General features: G+C 41.4%; 1 protein-coding gene across 8 annotated transcripts in view; it reads right to left on the bottom strand.

Moving 5' to 3' along the window:
- Positions 1–1,446: 1,446 nt before the first annotated feature.
- Positions 1,447–18,833, bottom strand: part of PDGFA (platelet derived growth factor subunit A) — a 36,094-nt gene continuing 18,707 nt past the window's right edge. For 2 of the 8 annotated variants that reach the window (XM_071444028.1, XM_071444030.1), the window contains exons 5-7: positions 18,355–18,481; positions 10,381–10,554; positions 2,047–4,792 (exon numbers count right to left, since the gene is read on the bottom strand). In XM_071444028.1, coding sequence (XP_071300129.1) covers positions 10,421–10,554; positions 18,355–18,481 — 261 coding nt within the window. In that variant the 3' untranslated portion in view covers positions 2,047–4,792; positions 10,381–10,420. The other 6 variants (XM_071444029.1, XR_011681800.1, XR_011681802.1 and 3 more) reach the window with 6 other exon arrangements.

The raw sequence follows: 18,833 nt of genomic DNA, 5'->3' as shown, positions 1-18,833 counted from the left end.
GGTTATATTAAAGCCCATTGCTGAAAGGACCAGGGACCGTGGCTTCCATGGGCACATAGCAACTATGCTACAGAAAGAGTGAAAAATTCAGGGAACAAGTGGCACTGTAATCCATCTTACCTACCAGGAATAGATGTATCCATGTACTGATCTCTATAAACACACCCTTTTCTCCATATGGGTGGGTATATATTTATATGCACCAGCCTCAAAATACCAGTAAGTTTTTATTAGCCCCATTTGCAGATGGGGTGATGATGACAGACAAAGTGTTTTGATCCCTCTAGGCTGCTCCTCCTTGGGAGGGGAGAGCTGGAGCCTTCCCTCCCCAGGAGAGGTAAGAGAGGGAGGTGAGTTCTCCCAAACCCCCAAGGAGCTCCTTGGTGTGGAGATCTTGCTCAGCTCTCTCTTGGAATCGTGCTGGCAAATAAACATGAAAGTGAAATCAGCATTGTGAGATAGTTATGCAAGAGCGGGCGGATCCCAGGACTCAGCCATTGTTCCAAAAGTTTAATTAACATTATGAAAGCTGATTAAAGGAAAATCTTTAACCTCCAGGGAAATCCCATTTTCCCTCACTTCCCATACTGCTGTAATTTTCACAATGTAAGAAGGAAAGTGTTATTTCAAGGCATGATTCATATCAGCTACAACCTGATCCTTGCCACAGTCATGTCCTGCATCTTAAATAATCACCAGCAGTGACACCAGATGGGGACACTTCTGAGACAGCATTTTTCCCCCCTTTATCCCATGACCTGAATTGCCATCATAATTTCTAGACTTTGTGTCATCCTGGCACGATGACAAGTGTTCACCCACGCTCCAGAAGTAAAACTTGGTTTCACAAGGACAGTGATACCTACCCAGACACAGCATCTCAGATACAAAGTGCGAGTGACACGCCACAGTCCAGCGTGGTAACAGCAGGGCCTGTTTGCTTTGGTCACCACAGCAAATTCCTTTGAAGGCAGGAGTGTGGAGCACCATCCTCAGTGACTCCCACCTAACCTTGAGCCAACCACTTACCCTTGCTGCTCTTTTGGAACTGGGGGCAAAGGCAGTGTTGCCTCTCAGGGCACTGCAAACTCATGAATATAACCAAGCACTGGAGATGTTTAGGTGGAAATTGCTGTTGTAAATTATGTTAGTGGAGAGATTTGCTTAAGATAAATATATATGTGTTCAGCTGCAGAGGGTCTTTGAGCAAGCACAGCCCCCTGGTATTCAGCTGTGTATGGGTGGCACGTTGCCTCTCTGCTCCTCCAGGACTATTTTAATTATATGGCATGGCCCATCAGAGACCTAATCCCAGGATCTAATCCTGGAGGCAACAGACAGCTGCCTGTCTGCCCTGTGTACTCAGAGAAGTGCCCTTGGGGCTGCAGCGAGGGTGATGCAGACGATGGGGCAGCAGGACAAGCACTCACCCCACACAGAACAGGCACCAGCCCTGGTCAGCCCCTGGCCAGGGCACCACCAGCTCCTTGACCTCTCTGACATGTGAATGGCACTGGGCAGACCTCACAGCCCTGGGTCCTCCCTTGGTTAACAAGAATCTGGGTGGATGCTGCATCTACAGACCTCCAAATCTAATTAAGAACACACACGGCTCCAGTCCTTTCCGAGCATCAGGCTTATATAAATACATACACATATAAATACATGGTACAAATACAGCCTCTGGCAGCAGGAACAGTCTCGTACTCAGATCTTCAGCAGTTCTTTCCATCTGTAGATTCTGTAGGTCAAAGACATTGCAGAGCTTCAGGAACCATTCTGAAAAGGGGAAAGATTATTTTTTCCCTCTGTTGTCTACATGTACGTGATGCAAAATCCATTTTAATTATGATACAACAGGGTCATCCTCACTACTCTGACTCTGAAGAACAGGCACCACTTTTGTGCACACAGAGACATTAGTAAAGCAGAAGCTCTATTTGTAGGGTGAAATTTCTCCTTCGAAAAGCACTAGAAGTAAATCAAATTCACACCATGAATACCAAATGCATGAAATTCTGACTCAATAAAAGGCAGACAGCTGTGTTTTCTGATAAAAATGTGCCTTTATTTTTTTAATTTTTCTTTTCATTACCTGGATTCTGTGTTTGTCAGAGCAACAAAAACAAAACATAGTTCTCTTTGATACGCGGCAAATCCGAAAACAATCCTGCAAACAGCACAACACAAAACCTCCCACAAAAAGGGAAAGCTATAAAATTTGAGAGGCGACGAGGCTTTCAGAAGTGCCAGTTTCCCAGTGCAATGGCTGGAAGGGTGGCCTGGCCTGGCGGCAGTTCAATCATTTTGTAACGAAGGACAAATACTTTCAACATCCTGAGAAAGAGGGCGGGGGGACGGGGGCACGACTCCCTTGCTTTCCCTCCTCCTGCTATTCTTTCTCCTCCCTCCCCCCACCCCTTGGATTTTCAATAGCTCTTTAGTGTTCCCATCAAAGGCTTTTACCATTCATCCTCCCTTCTGGTGCCTGCCTTCCACCTGTCTATCCATCACAGCCCTAACCCAGGTCCCTTTCCCCCCTCCCTCCCCTTTGCTATTTTTCACGCGGTGGGATTTGTTTATAAGCTTCTGTATTACCTAAACTGCAGGGGAAGAGGCTGCTGGGAGGAAAGTGAGAAAGCAGGATTAAGGAGGAATAATTCAGCTCCATTGCATTTCCATCTGAACGGTCATAAAATGTGCAAATCCTGTTCCTGGGAATTTCGTGTCAGAGGCCTTCCCTGCCACTGCCCTTCCCGTACCCCTTCTCTCATTCCCTCTCATGGAAAAACAAATGTTGGGAAGGATGACTGTAACTCCAGAGTCCCCAAAAGCCATGACGTGTGTGCCAGCAGGGAGGAGGCTCCTACCAGCACGTGTGCAAGGAGACACTCCAGATGTGGCCAGAAACTACAGACAGTGGGGTGGGAGGCTGCAGGGATTGAATCCAGCAGGACAACAGGAGTGAGCAGGGAAAGGCTGCTCAATGTGACAGCTCCCAACACCCCCAGCTAATTAATGAGCCTGGGTAAAACACAAAAATAACCTCCCAGGCTTGTTGGCTCTCTAAGTAAATTGTACAGAAATATGTGATTCAAACCCCAGCAGCTTGTAGAGTTTCTACTCTCTCATTTTTAGCTCGTCGCCATCACAAGGCACCAAAATAGGCACAGGCCAGATTTCCAGACCCCAGAGAGCCACCAGCAATCCACCTGTCAGCAAACTGGGAGACAGAAGAAGGGCCACTGCTCTGTACAGGTCAATGGAGATTCGTCACTGATTCAAGCAGAAGTCACTGTGACCACTGGGCTACCTGACCAAACGCTCTCAGAAGAGCAAAATTTTTAATTCTTAATTTTTAATGCTAAAAAAGGAGGTGGCCCTTAACCTGTCCCCAATCCTATTGAGACCACAAACCTTTTCTTGGTGGAACTTCATGTCATATCTGCTGGACCTGGCAACAGCTAGCAGCTATCTTCCACTTACAGACACATCCTGGGGATACTGCAGATCACCCAGCAGGTAGCACATGTCAAAATAAGTTCCTTTGATTGACAGTTATTTATTATTTTTAAATAAAATGAGAATAGCTTGAATGGGTTGCTCAGCAGCAGCTCAGTTCTTTGTTTGGCAACTTCTTGGGCAGTTTGACCATACATATGACAACACAAAATAAATTTCACTTGCTTGCAGTAGCAGTTGGCTATAAATTCAGTCCATCGATGATTTATAGCTCTAGCAGCAGTGGGATATATGAAATGAGGAGCCCTTTCATCCTTGAACTGCTCTGCAGTCTGGTAGAGATGATGAAAGCCATTGTTCCTAAGGCCAGAGGAGAGCAGGAGTTCATTCAGCTGTGGTAGGAGGAGGTGTGCAAATTGGGTCCAAAGGTGAGAGGAGGCCCAGAGACAGAGCAGCCCTTGGTTTCGAAGAGCAGCCAGAAAAAAATCCTAAATGATGCTCAGCTGTGCTTTGCAGGCTGGAGGGGAGCAGTATTTCCATCAACTAAATCATCTCAACTCTTTGGCTTCCCTGAGGGCACTGCACCAGGACAGACTGGGATCTCAGCAGAGCCACTCTCAGATGTTTGTGTTCTTCCCACCCACCAGCAGCCCCGACCTGAGCGTGTCTTTGGCACAGCAGGTGGGATCCTTAATCCTGCCCAGGGCCAGCCCCAAGCAAAGATTAGCAGAAGAATCTGTTTTCATTAAAATCCATCCTTCCATCACCATCCTGCCTGATGGTTCAGTTTAAAATGCACATGTCCAGCTCTTGTAGCAGCTCTGCTTCTGCAGGGAAAGGGCAGTTCAGCAACCTGCCTCTTCCCTTTCTAATGTCTCTCTTTCTTTTCATCAACAAGTAACTAAGACAGACACTCTGAGGAATGTTAAATGCACCTCCTCCTGGACAATTTTGCCAGCAAGATCAATGGAATTGGGATTTTGCCTTTATTATGTTTTTTTTGACGGTGGAACTGGTCTGATTTTCCTCCCCGTGAATTTAAAAAAAAAAACAAAAAACCCACAAAACAACAAAACAGGAGAAGACATACAAATAAACACTAATACGTACAGGAAAAATACAAAACTTAGCACCATGCACTCCCCTCATTATTAGACAAAGGTTGGGAAGGGTTCACAAGTGTAAAACACTCATGTGAATTATGAGATTACTGCTCAGTTTTCTTTCAAGTCGTGGGCTGGAAACAGATGGTGGCTGTAGCATTTATGACGGCACAACATGTTACTGCAAGCCTAGCCATCTCTCTCTCTCTCTCCTCTCAAAAATGCAGCTGCAAGGAAAGTTGTGGAAAATCACATTAATAGTCTCTTCCACCACACAGTTTTCCAGCCCTTCATCCCTGGCCAGCACATGGACAGAGCCATCTTGTATGCCAGCAAGAATACTCTCCTAATCCCTGTCCTGAATAGTTACCACTGACTGGCTTATTTAACAGCTAGTTAAAATGTGAGGTTTGTTAGCATTGTAAAAAAGCCTCCAGAAAGCAGGTTCTTAAGGTCAGGGCAGATGCCATGTGATCCCAAGGGCTCCCTAAGGGAAACACTCAGAAAGAAGCCATCAGAGAGTCTTTTAGCTGTTTATTATTTAAACATTCAGTTCAGACCAAGCAGGTTGATTTATAAAGAAGCAGAAAGACAGATATAACAATTGGAAAAGCATCTTTGTAACTCAGGAGTCCAAATCTCACTTCCAAGCAAGAATAGAACTTTCACAAGGGCAAAGGCCTCTGGATTTTCAGTGACCACAGCTTTCCAGTGACCACAGGCTTAGAAGGACCTGGAGCCCTGAAGATACAAAGAGCAACTAACCCCATATTTAAATATCTTGCCTGTACACAAGAAAAAAATGTCCACGTGCTTCAGTCCTGGATGGAAATGCCTTGCTGCCTAAAATATGTTCATACTTGGGCTTGAACACTTGACCTGAGCCTGAGACACAAACCCTCCACTCTCAAGGCACCACAGAGGACTCTGCTGACACCAGAGAACTCTTCAAACAGCACAAAACTGTTACCTGTGATTTCTGTGTGCTTTACAAATGTGAAGCAATCCTGTGTCACATTGTTTCTGAGAGCATTAACTCTCTGGGATTCCAAAATCAGGATTTTAGAATTACTTCTTCACTTGAGTTAATTAAGACTCTGTCAAGTAATAATTTTTCCAGACAAGTGTCACTGGTGTATTGGAGTATCCATGTTGCTATTTTCACTTTTCTGGCCTCACTACCTGGTTGGGAACATCAGCACCAACTTTATGTGTTCATCCTTAGCCACTCCAGTGTGTTCCTGCCAAGCTTCCTGCACCCAGCTGCACACAGGGCAGAATTTCTGCCCTCGGGTGTAGAACAGGGCAACTGAAAGCAAGATAGACTTTTACCATTTCCTTTATCACTTTTCACAGCTAGACCAGGAAGTTGCTACAGAAATTCAATAGTGTACACACTTGAAACTCCAAATAGCCTTTTGCCAGAGATAGAATCTCTCCAGGTGATATGACCATACAAATCCACTGCATATCTGTCATAATTGCAAAAGCCCTCAGACCTTTTCTCTAAGATAGAGAAGGTGCCATTTCATTTTTCTTTTGGAAACCTCCTCCTGCAGAATTCATTAGTATCCTATGCAACAATGTACTTCCTGTAAGTACTGAAATATAAAGTGTATTAGAAGTTTCCACTTCTGTTTTTATCTTTTCCTGATCTAGCCTGAAAATTCTTTTGAAGTTCCTCAAAGTGTTCTTCATATATGCTTGTTTTAGGAAATACCAGATCACTATTGGCAAACTTCTCCTTAATTAAGTGAGATAAAGGAATCAAGATGATATGATCTGCTTAATTCCCCACCTTTTTAAGGTCCCATTTTAGGATTTTTTTTTCCCACTTGCCTTTGAAAAGAAACATTCTGAAGAAACTAAGGAAGGGAAAGGCCCAGAGAGGGCAAGCTTAGCTCTGGGCTCTCCAATGTAGCTGAGCTTACTGGTAGAAAATCACTGAATAGGTAAAGCTCTGCATCATTCCATGGAATGGTTTATTGAAAGGTTTTAGACCCTTCTGAAACTCATATCTCTGGACAATGCTTAAGAGGAAAAGACTGAACTGCACTGTGTTAGCACAGTGTGCTCCTTCAGGCCTCAGCTCAGCAAGGCAACTCAGATCATGCCTAACTTTAGGCACAAGTAACTTCAAAGAAACATCTCTCAGGCCTCAAGTTCAGCTTTGCACTGTCTCCCTTGATGAATCACAACTTAGGGTATGCAGGGAGCTAATGGGAAACATTTGCACTCCCTAACCCCAGCTGCAAGGTCCCAAAACCCTTCAGCTAACAACATAGCCAGACCATGGGCCAGAGGCTCTTCACAACAAATGGGTACAAGCTAGGCAAGCTCTTCTGAACCACCTCTACAAGAAACATATCCCAGAGCAGCTAAACTTTGATTTAAAATCAGTATTTGGGGCAATCACTGAAGCACACCAGCTGAGCATCAACCTGTCCGACTCCTACGCAGCCTGTTGAAGAAACCACTCTTTGTGGGATAAATTGCTTCTGTCACTTTTGCTGTGGAAACCCCCTGCAGTCAAGGGGAATTCAGATCTTGGGCAGGTTTCTGAGGAGCTTCCTGGCTCCAAGGAGACCTCTGAGCAGAATGCTTTACAGTGGGTGAGTTTGGGCCAAGAAATGTCCTCACTTCCAAGTGTGTGAGCACAGAGCCCTCAGCCCTCACCCACACTGGAAGTGCTGGAGCATCTCTCCTCCCTCTCTCCCTCCTCCTCTGGCCCCACACAGACTCCACCAGCAGCTGAGCAGGGCCCAGAGGTGAAATCTGGCCTTCTGAACCTTCCCTGGTCTTCAGGTTAAACCAGCACCACCTTTACACAGAAAATGCATGTAAAGCCAAAGTGCCAAGCAAAGGTGAAGCATGGCTGGAGTGAAGGGGGCTCCCCATATGAGGTGTCTGAAACCCAAGGTTTGAGTGCTGCTGCCTAGAAATGGAAGACAGAAGTCACAGTGACATCACTGGGTCAAATTAGTCTCTTTTCAGAACAGAGATGTTCTGAAGCCAACAAAGATTTCTTGAAAGTTACGTAAAAATGAATTAAAAGTGGATGTCCAAATCTCTTAGACTGCTGAAAAAATTCCAGCTAGGGATATCCAGCAAGTCTGGAGGGGTCCTTCATACTTCACTGAAGTCTAAAAGTTTGAGTTCATCCCCAAAGGGAGCTGAGGCCACACAGCACTTCACCCATGGGCCCTCTGTGAACAGTCTTTCTTGTGGTCAGAGGGGCTATCTTGAATTTATGTCTTACTTCTCCCCTTGTGAGCAAACAAAACAATTTCTATGAGTAATTCTACCCACTAATTGCCAAGGAAAAGTCTGGTAAGAAATGCTCTGCATTTTTGACAGGTCAGAGGCTTCCCTAAACAAAGTTGCTGTTTTATGTTTTCTATCTGCACATGTTCACATCCGGGGTCCTCGGTGAATTCCAGCGTGGATGAGTCTCTGTGGGAAATTGCTTTTCCCTATTTTCTTGTTCTAACTGCTCCAGGAAATGAGTCTATTTTTACAACAACACTAAACAGCAAAATATGAAACCATTATCTGCTTCGTGGCAAGAGTTTCGGGTCAGTTCTCAGGTAAGTGTCACCTCCAGAGAAGTCAATGGAGTTGTATCTGCTCCTGCAAGGCAGAGACCTGACCAATTATGTAATTGGTTGATCAGTTACCAGAGCACAGAGCTACCACAGGCCTAAGGAGTGTCTTGTTTTCATGCGTCTCAAAGTTCATCCAAGCCCTGATGCATTGATAAGTGAAGTATTCTAGTATTATGGTCTGTAAAGATGATAATTAACTGCTGAAAGATTTAAGCATGGGCCTTCTCTACGAACACATACTTTGTCACTGAATGATCCTTATAAGTAGTATCTCTTCTGGATCCTTTTTTCACCTGCCAAATAAACCAGGGTGGGATTTTCAGAAGTGTTTAAAGTGCTTTTCTCCTACTTATTTGTGATTGCTTTCAAGAATGAAGACGTTTTCAAAATCCCTGGGGATTTCAAGCCCTATAGGCTCGACTGCATCCCTGTGTGCTTCTGCTTTTTGCACACCTGATTTAACAGCTACTCTGAATTCAAAGCTGGACAGTAAACCCCGTTTCCTTCATTACCAAGATCAAAGATAGTACACAGAGGTCCAAACACCAAGTCTGATCTGAAGATGAGTGTGAACACTTGTTACAAACTTGGCTCCTTACTTACAGGTGTCAGGGACTACTCCAGCCTTCACATGTGAACTTCTTTTCGGATTAAGCACTCAAGTGTGCCTTTTTTGTGTATTTTATCTAAGAACTTGGGAGACATCTGGCATACACAAGTATCAGTCCAAACAGAAATTCTTGAGCTTCTCAAAACTCAAACCAAGTCGGATTTGGTGGCCTGCTAGTAAGTCAAATACATAAATGATCTGATTCCTCTCTACGGGAAGAAGTAACCTTGGGAAAATGTGAGATGAAATCTTCAAGCGACAGAAATTCTATCACCAGGATGCTCCCAGAATTTCATCCATTGATTATGAGCTAGACTAAGCATTAGCACTTTCTTACCTTCAGGCTGGGAAAGAGGTACTCATGACTTTCCACCTAATTGGAAAGCTCACCAAATGTCACTCGAGACCAGCATACAGAAAACAAACTTAGAGACAATATCTAAGGAAAACAGAACCTAACCTATGACTTGTTCTTTGATTTACAACTGTGATTGTGGGCCCCACCTCACAGTCATATGCCATGGTAATAGGCAGCAGTTCAACAAGAAGCAATCCTAACTTTTCACATGTTGTAGTGATTCTGAGCTACTTCAGCACATACTTTAGCCTGATGCAGCAAGTAATTAGAATGACTAAAAGGACAGGTGGCATGCCACAACTGAAAAAAAGAGTGATCAAGCCTTTGGTCTTGTTTATTCTACCTTTCTAGTTCTTTTTTTTTAAACAAAAAGTTGCCAGATTTCACCTGAAATCTGCTCTCAATAATTTCTCCCATCTCAAATTTGTCTGTTATCAGCACAACTGTGAGTGTTCAAACTACATCCTGAGTTACCCAAACAGATCATCTGAAATGGGCTCACTGGCATTAGCGACTGCAGTCCTGAATCCACCCATGCCAAGAAAATATTTTCCCCAAAAATAACAAATACGTAATTCAAAATGGCAACCTCCATGGGAGCAGGAGTGGCACATCCCAGCTGTTTTCCTAATTGTACATACAAGCTTTGTTACTTCATCTTGGGGCTGCTTACGAAATACTTCAACACTCTGAGAGCACAAAGACCCCCAGCCCACAACTGGGATCCTGTGTCAGGAAGGCACACAGTAATTAAAAAATAAAGCATCAACTCTGCTCCATTTGCCTGAGGTCAATGGGATGTTTGTCCAAACCTAGGAGCATGCTCAGGCACCAGTTTGAAGATGAGCAAACACAGGCATCTCTTAAAGTGTTTTTCCATGTTAGGGCCTGGGAAAAAAAATTCAGATTGAGCCCATGATAAAAACAGTTCCCCATGGAAAAGTTACCCACACCATAAAAGGAAGGAATGACACTGAACTGAAGGAGAATGAAAATTGTCTACTGAATTTTTGTAAATTCCCATAAAATCTAAGTCTTGTTCTATGTGCATAATTTTGACCATAAGTCGTGAAAGGCTGACTCCTAAGAGAAGCAGGAAATGACTGGCTCATGATAGGATAAAAGGCTGCATAATTGCATGGGCAGAAAGATGGATTTTCATCAATCACTACATTCTCTGACAATATGGCAGTGGCTTTTGATCACGTATCCAATGCACAGTAATTAGGCAAAATGACTTACCCTCAATCTTTTCAGTATTTAGCTCTAAGGGTGCAAGGATTCATTCTTGGAAAGGGAAGATGGTCGTGTGATTTAGGGCACTGGATGAGCACTCAGATCTGAGTCCTCTCCCTGGTTCTGCCACAGCCTTGCTGTATGACCTTGCACAGGCTTTTCTCCATGCCTCGGTCTCGCCTAAAATGGGATAACAATAGTTCTTTATTTCAGAGGACATAGGGATACAAACCAGCTCAAGGCTGTGCCACAGAGATTCTACAGCAAAGAGCAGCACAGAAAAGCTCAGACATGGAATAATGCTTTACTAATAAAATGTGGGAACACAGACAGTAATTAAATTGAGTAATAAACACAAAACATAGGCTGATTTTTGAGGAATGCAACACTGATAGGCTTTGTACCTGGAATCAAAGGAAATTTAAACAGGATTCATATGAGTTGACCTGACTCTGAGATTTGCTAGCAGTACAAACTCTGTATTAGAAACACCAAGGAAATTACTTCATTCAAAACCTCTACATGATGTCTGTTTCAGAGCAACCATGATTTCCAGCCCAAGAGAGGGTCAGATAACTACCCAGAACATTTTCAAAGCCATGAGAGGGGCCTACAAACATGATTTCCTTCAATTTACAGTAAAATATGGGCATGCAAATCTGAGGTAGTTTTGAAACTTCAAAATAAAATCTGAAACATTCAAATTAAAACATAAACGGGGCCACTGATCCTAATTAAAGTGTCAGATGTCTGGAACAGCTTCAATGCCACTATTCCAGCATCACACTGCTGCTGGAATTGGACAGCGCTTTAGCAAAGAGTCTTCAGTAGTATTTTTCCAAATGCAAAGATGAATCTTTTTCTCTAAAGCATTTGCCTTTCATGTCAGGGGTCAGTTATGGGCCTGTGGGTCTGGGAGAGAGGATCTCAGGGCACATGCCTAGATAAACCAACTGATTTGGAGACCACCAGATCAAAGGATGTTCTGTCAGGCAGGAGGAGAGAAAACAGATGAGAGACACATCTTAGGAAGGGAAAATTATTTCTGAGAGACAGAAACAAGAGGGATGGAAAAGTCAGGCAGAGAATGGCTGGAAAACAGCCCACAGAAAGGCAATATGGACCTAAGGAGGACAGGCAAGTGGAATGTTGAAGCCCATTGGAAGGAGGATGCTGTTTCAAGAAGGAGTAAAAAGCCTAAACCCAAAGTGCTGGAGCTACCTGGGAACCTGGGAGAGCAGCAACTCGCTGCAGTCTGCTTAACAAAGCAGATGCCAGGCAGGACAGAGAACAGGAGAAAAGGAAAGCCAACTGGCACACAATCCCTGGTTTCACTCAACAAAATCAACTGAAGGATAGGTCTGGAAAGACAAAGCACTGAATTAAATGTAATGAATTGACTAAAGAATCAGTGACCATGCACTGACATGGGCAGTCCTCTCTGTATGTCCTTTCTGATCAGACAAGACCTCAGAAAAAGACATCATCAGACCAAGAAGTTGTGGATCTCTGGACAGAGAAAATGAGTGCAGAATATAAAACAGAAAAACATTTTATCCCCAAACTGCTGCCTACAATGTGGAAGGACAAAACCAACAAGGTGTTAAAGCATTGCACGGAAGTGCAACTTTTGACAACCACCACCCTTGGCTCCATTAAGCCCCCTACTCACCCCCCACCCCACAAATCACAGAGCTGTCCATCACATATCTTGTGGCTCCAATTGCTCACACCTTTCCCTGCAACACTCCAAATGCAGCACATTAGAAGTCCAGAGGGAGTCCACCTCCAGCAGACAGCAGAAGAAGATATGACACGGCATTCACGAATGCACAGAGAACTGTTTAATTTACAGCCACAATGGTGAAACAAACCATTTCAGAGCTTGGACATTCAAAGTTAAGTCTGACACTCATTCTTATATTCACTTATTGTGCTTAAGTATTAGAGAACACAGGATTACATTAACCATACACAACAATCTGAGATCCCTGTGGGACCGAGGAGTGGAAGGGATGAGCAAGAATGAGGGACCAGCCCCTCAAGTGGTGTAAGCTGGTACAGCTCCATTGCAGGCAAGGGAGCCATGGTGATTTACACCAGCTGAGGATATGGCCCTTGAAATGTCCAACTTAACTTTGAATTAACGACTCCCGTGTCACAACCTTTAGTGTCACTGTTCCTTCTGGTTGTATCTGCCACTTTGAAGGAGGACTAATCCCACAACCCACCACGGTCCCCAGGCTGGCGGGCGAGAGCTCAGATGGACTACAGGAAGCGATGCTCGTGTCGTGACACTACTCCTCACAATTTAACAGCCATGGACTGCATCCTCATCTGATGTAAATTAGCTCGGGGCCATCTGAAGTCAGAAACATTTGCCAATTTATAGTAGCTGAGAACATAGCCCTGAGATTTTTGTGTTTTCTGCCGCATGCCGTATGAACACTGTGCTTGACAACAAAGACTCATTCCTCGTAACAAAATTAACTCAAGACTACAAGTCTCAAAAAACGGCTATTGGAAAAGTCCCCATTCAGTCTTCACTCTCTCCTGGTGTGCTGAATTTGGCATAACACGTTTATTTGCTGGCACCAAGAAAACCTCTCGGTTTGCTTTGTCTTCAAGGCTTTGCTACAAGGCCAGACTCCCTCGTGATGTAAATCAGAGCTCCAGGATACCCAGGGGAGTCACTCCCAAAGAGCTGGCCCACAAACCCAAACACAACCTTCTCATGCAAGTCCAACCACAGGACTCTTTCCAAGAGTTGTTTTGCAAACTATTCCACTTAAGTGACTTTGACATCCTTTCATACCTGCACAGTGTCTGAGTGGGTCACATAATGTTTTTCATCTACATGATTTTAATGGATATATGTTTGGTTTTTTTCTTTCATTAGATATCTTTTAGACAAAAAAAAAAAAAGGAACGAAGCAACATTATTGGCATCCCACTGAAACATAAATATATAAATTACATTTTATACACTTTTTTTAAACGCAGACACATACATTCATGTGCATAACATCGTGAACAGTACACTTAGTGGAAAACAAGCACAGACAATCTTAGTTAAATGTATTTCCAGTTTTGGTGCTCAACAAATACACTGGGAAAATGATCACAAAATAGAACGGTGACTAACTCTATCTCTGCATTAGCATCTGAAGCCAATAATGCCTGTTAGCTAACATTGCTTTGTTTGGTTGAATTTGGACATAGCTACAGGAACAGGAGGGGAATGTTTGAACTATATTTAGAGAAATGGAAAGGTTAAAAATCTCTCTCTCTTTTGTTGTTTGAAGGTTCTGCAGTTCATTCATATTTGAAGATATTTTTATTTGAGTGGAAACACTGTCTTCAAGACAAACTTTTTTGTTGTTCCAAACTAAGAAAACTCTTTCATCTCTTTGTAGATGTTTCACAAATAAAAGAATCCAGTAGTTCATTTTACATATCCAATGTAATAATCCAAATAAAACAAAGGGTACATAATCCAAACTACTGGGGTGGGGCAGTGAATTTGGCCAAGTGAGTAGCCATGTCATATCTGGCACAGCCCTAAATTTCCAAAGCAGTACAGAAGGATTTATCCATGTGGCTCCCACTGCAATCTGTGGGGAACTGAACATTTAATCCTTTGGCACTTTGAAAATAAAGGAGATGGTGCCAGAGTATTTTATCTGCCCTGCTATAGTTAAAATAGATTTTGATGTTATTTGGGCTATTCTACTACAAAAATATGACCACAAAATGCTTTTTTTTTCTTTTTTTCTTCTTTTTTTTTTTTTTTTTTGGTTCAAGAAAACATAGCAGGCTTTCTCAGGTATATAAAACTGTTAATTTTTAGATAAAAATACAAACTTCACCTTTACAAAAACACATATTTCTGTTGAATACACATAAAGCATAACATTTTACCAAAAATAAAGAATTTTAGATTTTGTTCAAATATTTGCAGCAAGGTAGTTCCCATGCCACCATGACATTATACAATGCAGATACAAGAATTTGTACATTTCACACAGCTCCAACATGTGAAATAAAAGTATCTGTATACTGATAAGAATGACAATTGCTAACACAATATCACTAGTAGGCAACTGGCATAAGTCTTAAAGAAAAAAAAAAAGGATTTTTGCATGGATATCCTATGATTTGTTTACGCACATCTCTCTTTTTTTTTCTCTTTTTATTTTTTTTTCTTTTATGTAATGCTTTAAATTACGGGGGAGGTTGGGGAACATAAACCAAGAAACGTCTAGAAAATTATGCATAGGTATACCATTTTTATTTTAATACATCTCATTAGTCTGCATCCCACTAGGAGAAATACCATAATGTTTTGTGTTCTGCTTATTGTTATACCAGTCTTTTATATGTGTTATTGGCAAATGTAGTCCAAGAGATAATAAAAAGCTAGGCAAAGAGTAAAAAGAAAACTTAATAATCACTTTATGGTGTAAAAAAAAAAATCCACTTAAGGCTCCCCAGAAGGTTTTTTTGTATAGACTTTTAAAACACCACCAAGCAAGGATGTATTGTTCTATAGTATTTGCGTGGCATTTGATCATTTCATACATTCCTGCTTTTTTTGTGCCTGAAGTCCACCAGTGTCCATCCATCTTCATCAAGAACGCAGGCACATTTCTTGACGTAAAGCACCGTTGACTGCTCTGACAGAAATCCACTATTCACTTAGATTTTTGTCATGTTTTTTAGTTCTTTTGGTATCCTCCATTCATTCAACTGTCTTTTTTTCTTTTCTGTTTTTCTTTCTTTCATTTTTTTTTTCTTTTTTGGACAGGGAAGCTTCCTATTGTTTCACAGAGTGCTACAATACTTGCTTTGATGTCACATTAAACAAATGTACATTGTCTCTTTGTTCTCATTAAGTGTTCTTTTGAGCCAGTTTTTTCACACAGGAGAACAAATAAAGTATACAGTCAATAAGCACCATACATAGTAGGTTCAGGAATGTAACAAACCATGTACATCCATGTCCCAGAGAGAAGTTTTTTTTCTAGCTTATTTTCACCTTACATCTGCAGGAGAGAAAAAAGATACAATAACTCTATGATTAGAATCAAAGGTCCTGTCCTTGAAGTAGATGACTTAAAAAAGAAAACTGTTCTGCATGAAGAGTCACTAACCTGGGACAAGAAGTTCTAAATGCTGTTTTGATTGAGTTTACATGCTCACTTTTAAAGTTGAATTTTAGAAAATCTTTGCTTCTATCATACTACTCCCAATAAATACCTGTTAATCTGAAACAGGATATCAAGTTTAGCATTCTTCAGAAGTGATACATTGGTATAAATGAAAAGTGCCACTGGGAGTTCATGTGCAAAAACAGGGGCTTGGAATTAAATTCACCATCATCCAGGCGTTAGGCACAGACACTGCAAAATCCAAATCATTCCCACTCCAAATACCAGAATCAATTGCAAGTGCTGCAGTTTACATACTTTCAAGTCATTAAGAAATGGAAATTCCATATTTAATTTGGAATGTGTGTCGCCATCATCATACATTGCTAATATGTTGGCCAAAGGATTTCAGTCATTTTTGCACTGAGAGGGTGTTAGTTTTTCACTACACTGAAAACCTCATGAATTTTGATGACTGACTATCATCATCCTACTGAGACTGAACAGACCAAAAATAAAGATCTTAATTTTCTGGTGTAAATAACACAGGACTCTGCAACACACACAAAAAAAGGCACTTCTTAGCATCTTTCAGGTCAAGTAAGCAGATCATCAGACTGTGTCAGGTGCATGTGCAATCAACCCCAGTTCATGTCAGAACATGGGTTTGATGGTCACACAAATAATAATATTTGCTGTATGTACACTGAATGTTTCACAGCCAAGGACTGGGAACACAATGATTTGTAACCTGGCAATTCATTCATGCATTATCATGTGATGCTTTGACCTCAGAAATCAATAATAATGAAACACAAGCAGAGGCAATGGAACTTGAGATTTCAGAAGCTGAAGTATTAGCACCCTCCAATAAAAAAGAAATAAAAAAGGCAAGAAAAGGAAGTAGCTCAAGAATGCAAGATGCTGATGGTGATGTGGAGCTTAAAGGGAAAATACCAGCAGGTAGAATTATCAAAGCCAATCAAATCTAATCTCTTTGCAGCCTTGAGGTAGCAAGTGTCAAGATTTTGAACAGTGATTAAGTTGAAGTGATGATATTTGATTAAGTTTTCCAGTACTTGTGCTATTAGGGTGTTCAGCATATAGGTCCTACCTGAATATCAAATAGTTCCAGTAGCTTTTATGTTGGTTTTAACTTTTTTCGTTTCCGTTTTTTACCTGATTCCCTAGGCCTTCCTGTTAACATAAGGGCAGGGCTGGTGAAAAGCCCTAAGGTAATGCATTTCGTGTAACACTGAAGTCATAAATACTCAAACCGTTTACATTTCCAAGAAATCTCATTATCCTTTGCATTAAAGTAATAACTTTATAACGTCTGATTTGACACTGAGTTTACAAAGTAATTACACAAAAGTAAAGAAATAATAAACGAAGTTGGCATTGCCCACGTCATTCCCAGGATCCATCTATAATTGCTGTTACCATGCAGTACTCAACATTTGCCTTCAGCTCTGGAGTTGAGCTATTTTCAGCTCACCATCCACTTGCTGGGTGCAAGTTTTGCTCCTATCAGTAATTAAATCCTAGAAATACCCATTTTTCCATGATAATTCTGCCCCAGTTTTTACACATATCAAAATCAAAAATTTTGATCTTAAAATCATAGCTGCTTAGTCTATGGCAATTAAAGACAATGTAAAAAACTGAAATTGATCTAATGAAACTTTTTTTCCAAACGGGAGACATAGAAAATGTATAAAACCATACCACATTTAAAAATAGCCACTTTATATATGGTTTTGTCTAATAACTCCACCTAGTTTCAGCTAAACACTCAGCTCTGATGATAAATTGATGTCCAGTAAAATTGCAGCAGAGGTCTAACTTTGCTTTTATAGAAATTCTAACTCCTCTGCTCTGTACATAGCAACTGAAGTTTACATTTGCTTGGACCAGGTTTATGTCTCCCTGCTGGATGGAGCCAGTACAGAAAACCCTTCCTCACCCAGCCACCTACAAAATCTATCACCTTTGGGCAGCCTTCCTCCTGTGTTTAGCTGCTCTTCACTGACTCTTTAATTTTGGGCTGGTTCTACTGCACCCCCTAAATTCCCTGCAGAGGTGCAAAACAAACTTTTATAGCAGCCTTCAACCAGTATCAGGAGAAAGGGAAATGTCCTTTTTACCATAATGGGTTTCCTGAATAAGTGTGCTGAGCTCTGCATTGATTGCACTGTAGTAAGTAGATCAGAGCCAATGATTTTAGATTAAATCAGAATGATTTTATGAAAGCCAGACTGAAAGTAATTTTTCCCCACAAATCTTTCCCTGTTGTAACTCAAAGGTTGTCTTGACAAGGCAAATTTAGGTTTTATCCCACAACTGACAAATTCTTGAGTATACATACGTAAGGAAACAACAGGAATGAGTAATGTTGTTTCCAAACTAACTCTTTAGCCTTGAATCCTGAATTTATTCCCAAGTGCTTTACATTAATTTCATTCATATTTTCCCCAAGGTCAAGTTAATCTCAGTGTTCTCCACAAAGTCTAAAGAAATTAGGCAACAGAGTTCATCCACGAGCTGCAACATGACAACCTTTAACTTAGTGAAGCAAGACCTGAACACTACTGGGCATTTGTATTTATTTAAAGGCCAACCTAATGAGAAGTGATACACATTAAATTTGAAATCCAAGCTCCTCATACAGCACAAACTGGCCCTCATTTGGCATCTTCAACACAGAGAAGTAGCTGGGAGCTTCTCTACTCAGTTCACTGTAAGCAACGTTTGTTTTACGTTCTTTACTAATATAAAAATGAGGTCCATATGAAATCAGCATTAATGCAAAAATAAAAGGAAAACATACCAGTTTCTTCTTCTCTATAATCTGAATTAGTATTTGATGATGTACAGGTGCATTCCATATGCTCTTCTAATCTCACCAGAACTTCTTTTAATTTTGGCTTTTTTCTAACATACTCCACTTTTGCCACCTATAAAATACGATGAGGTATGTACTGAGACACATCAACATGGTTACAGTTCAGAACTGAAGACAGATAACTATATACCTCTATTTTTAATGTAGCCAAACCCATATAAAATGTTAGCATACTAATCATCTTTTATCTTAATTGTGCATCGTGTAACTATTTATTGCACAGACTATTTGTTTATTCAAGTTCAGTAGTTCGAAACAATTTTCCCCCAAGAGATAAAACAATTTCCCATTCATTTTGGTTTGATGTTTTAAGCAACTCAGTTTCCACATGTATCACAGTAAACTTCTATACAGATTCAAATCAGTGGTTTTTCTTGTAAACTGCCACTTTTAGCACAATCTTC

This window comes from Agelaius tricolor, unplaced genomic scaffold (assembly GCF_023055355.1).
Source record: "Agelaius tricolor isolate 1412-34295 unplaced genomic scaffold, bAgeTri1.0.p SCAF_19, whole genome shotgun sequence".
Classification (NCBI taxonomy): Eukaryota; Metazoa; Chordata; class Aves; order Passeriformes; family Icteridae; genus Agelaius; species Agelaius tricolor.
The sequence above is the reverse complement of the archived record's forward strand: the minus strand, read 5'-3'. Positions and strand labels throughout refer to the sequence as shown.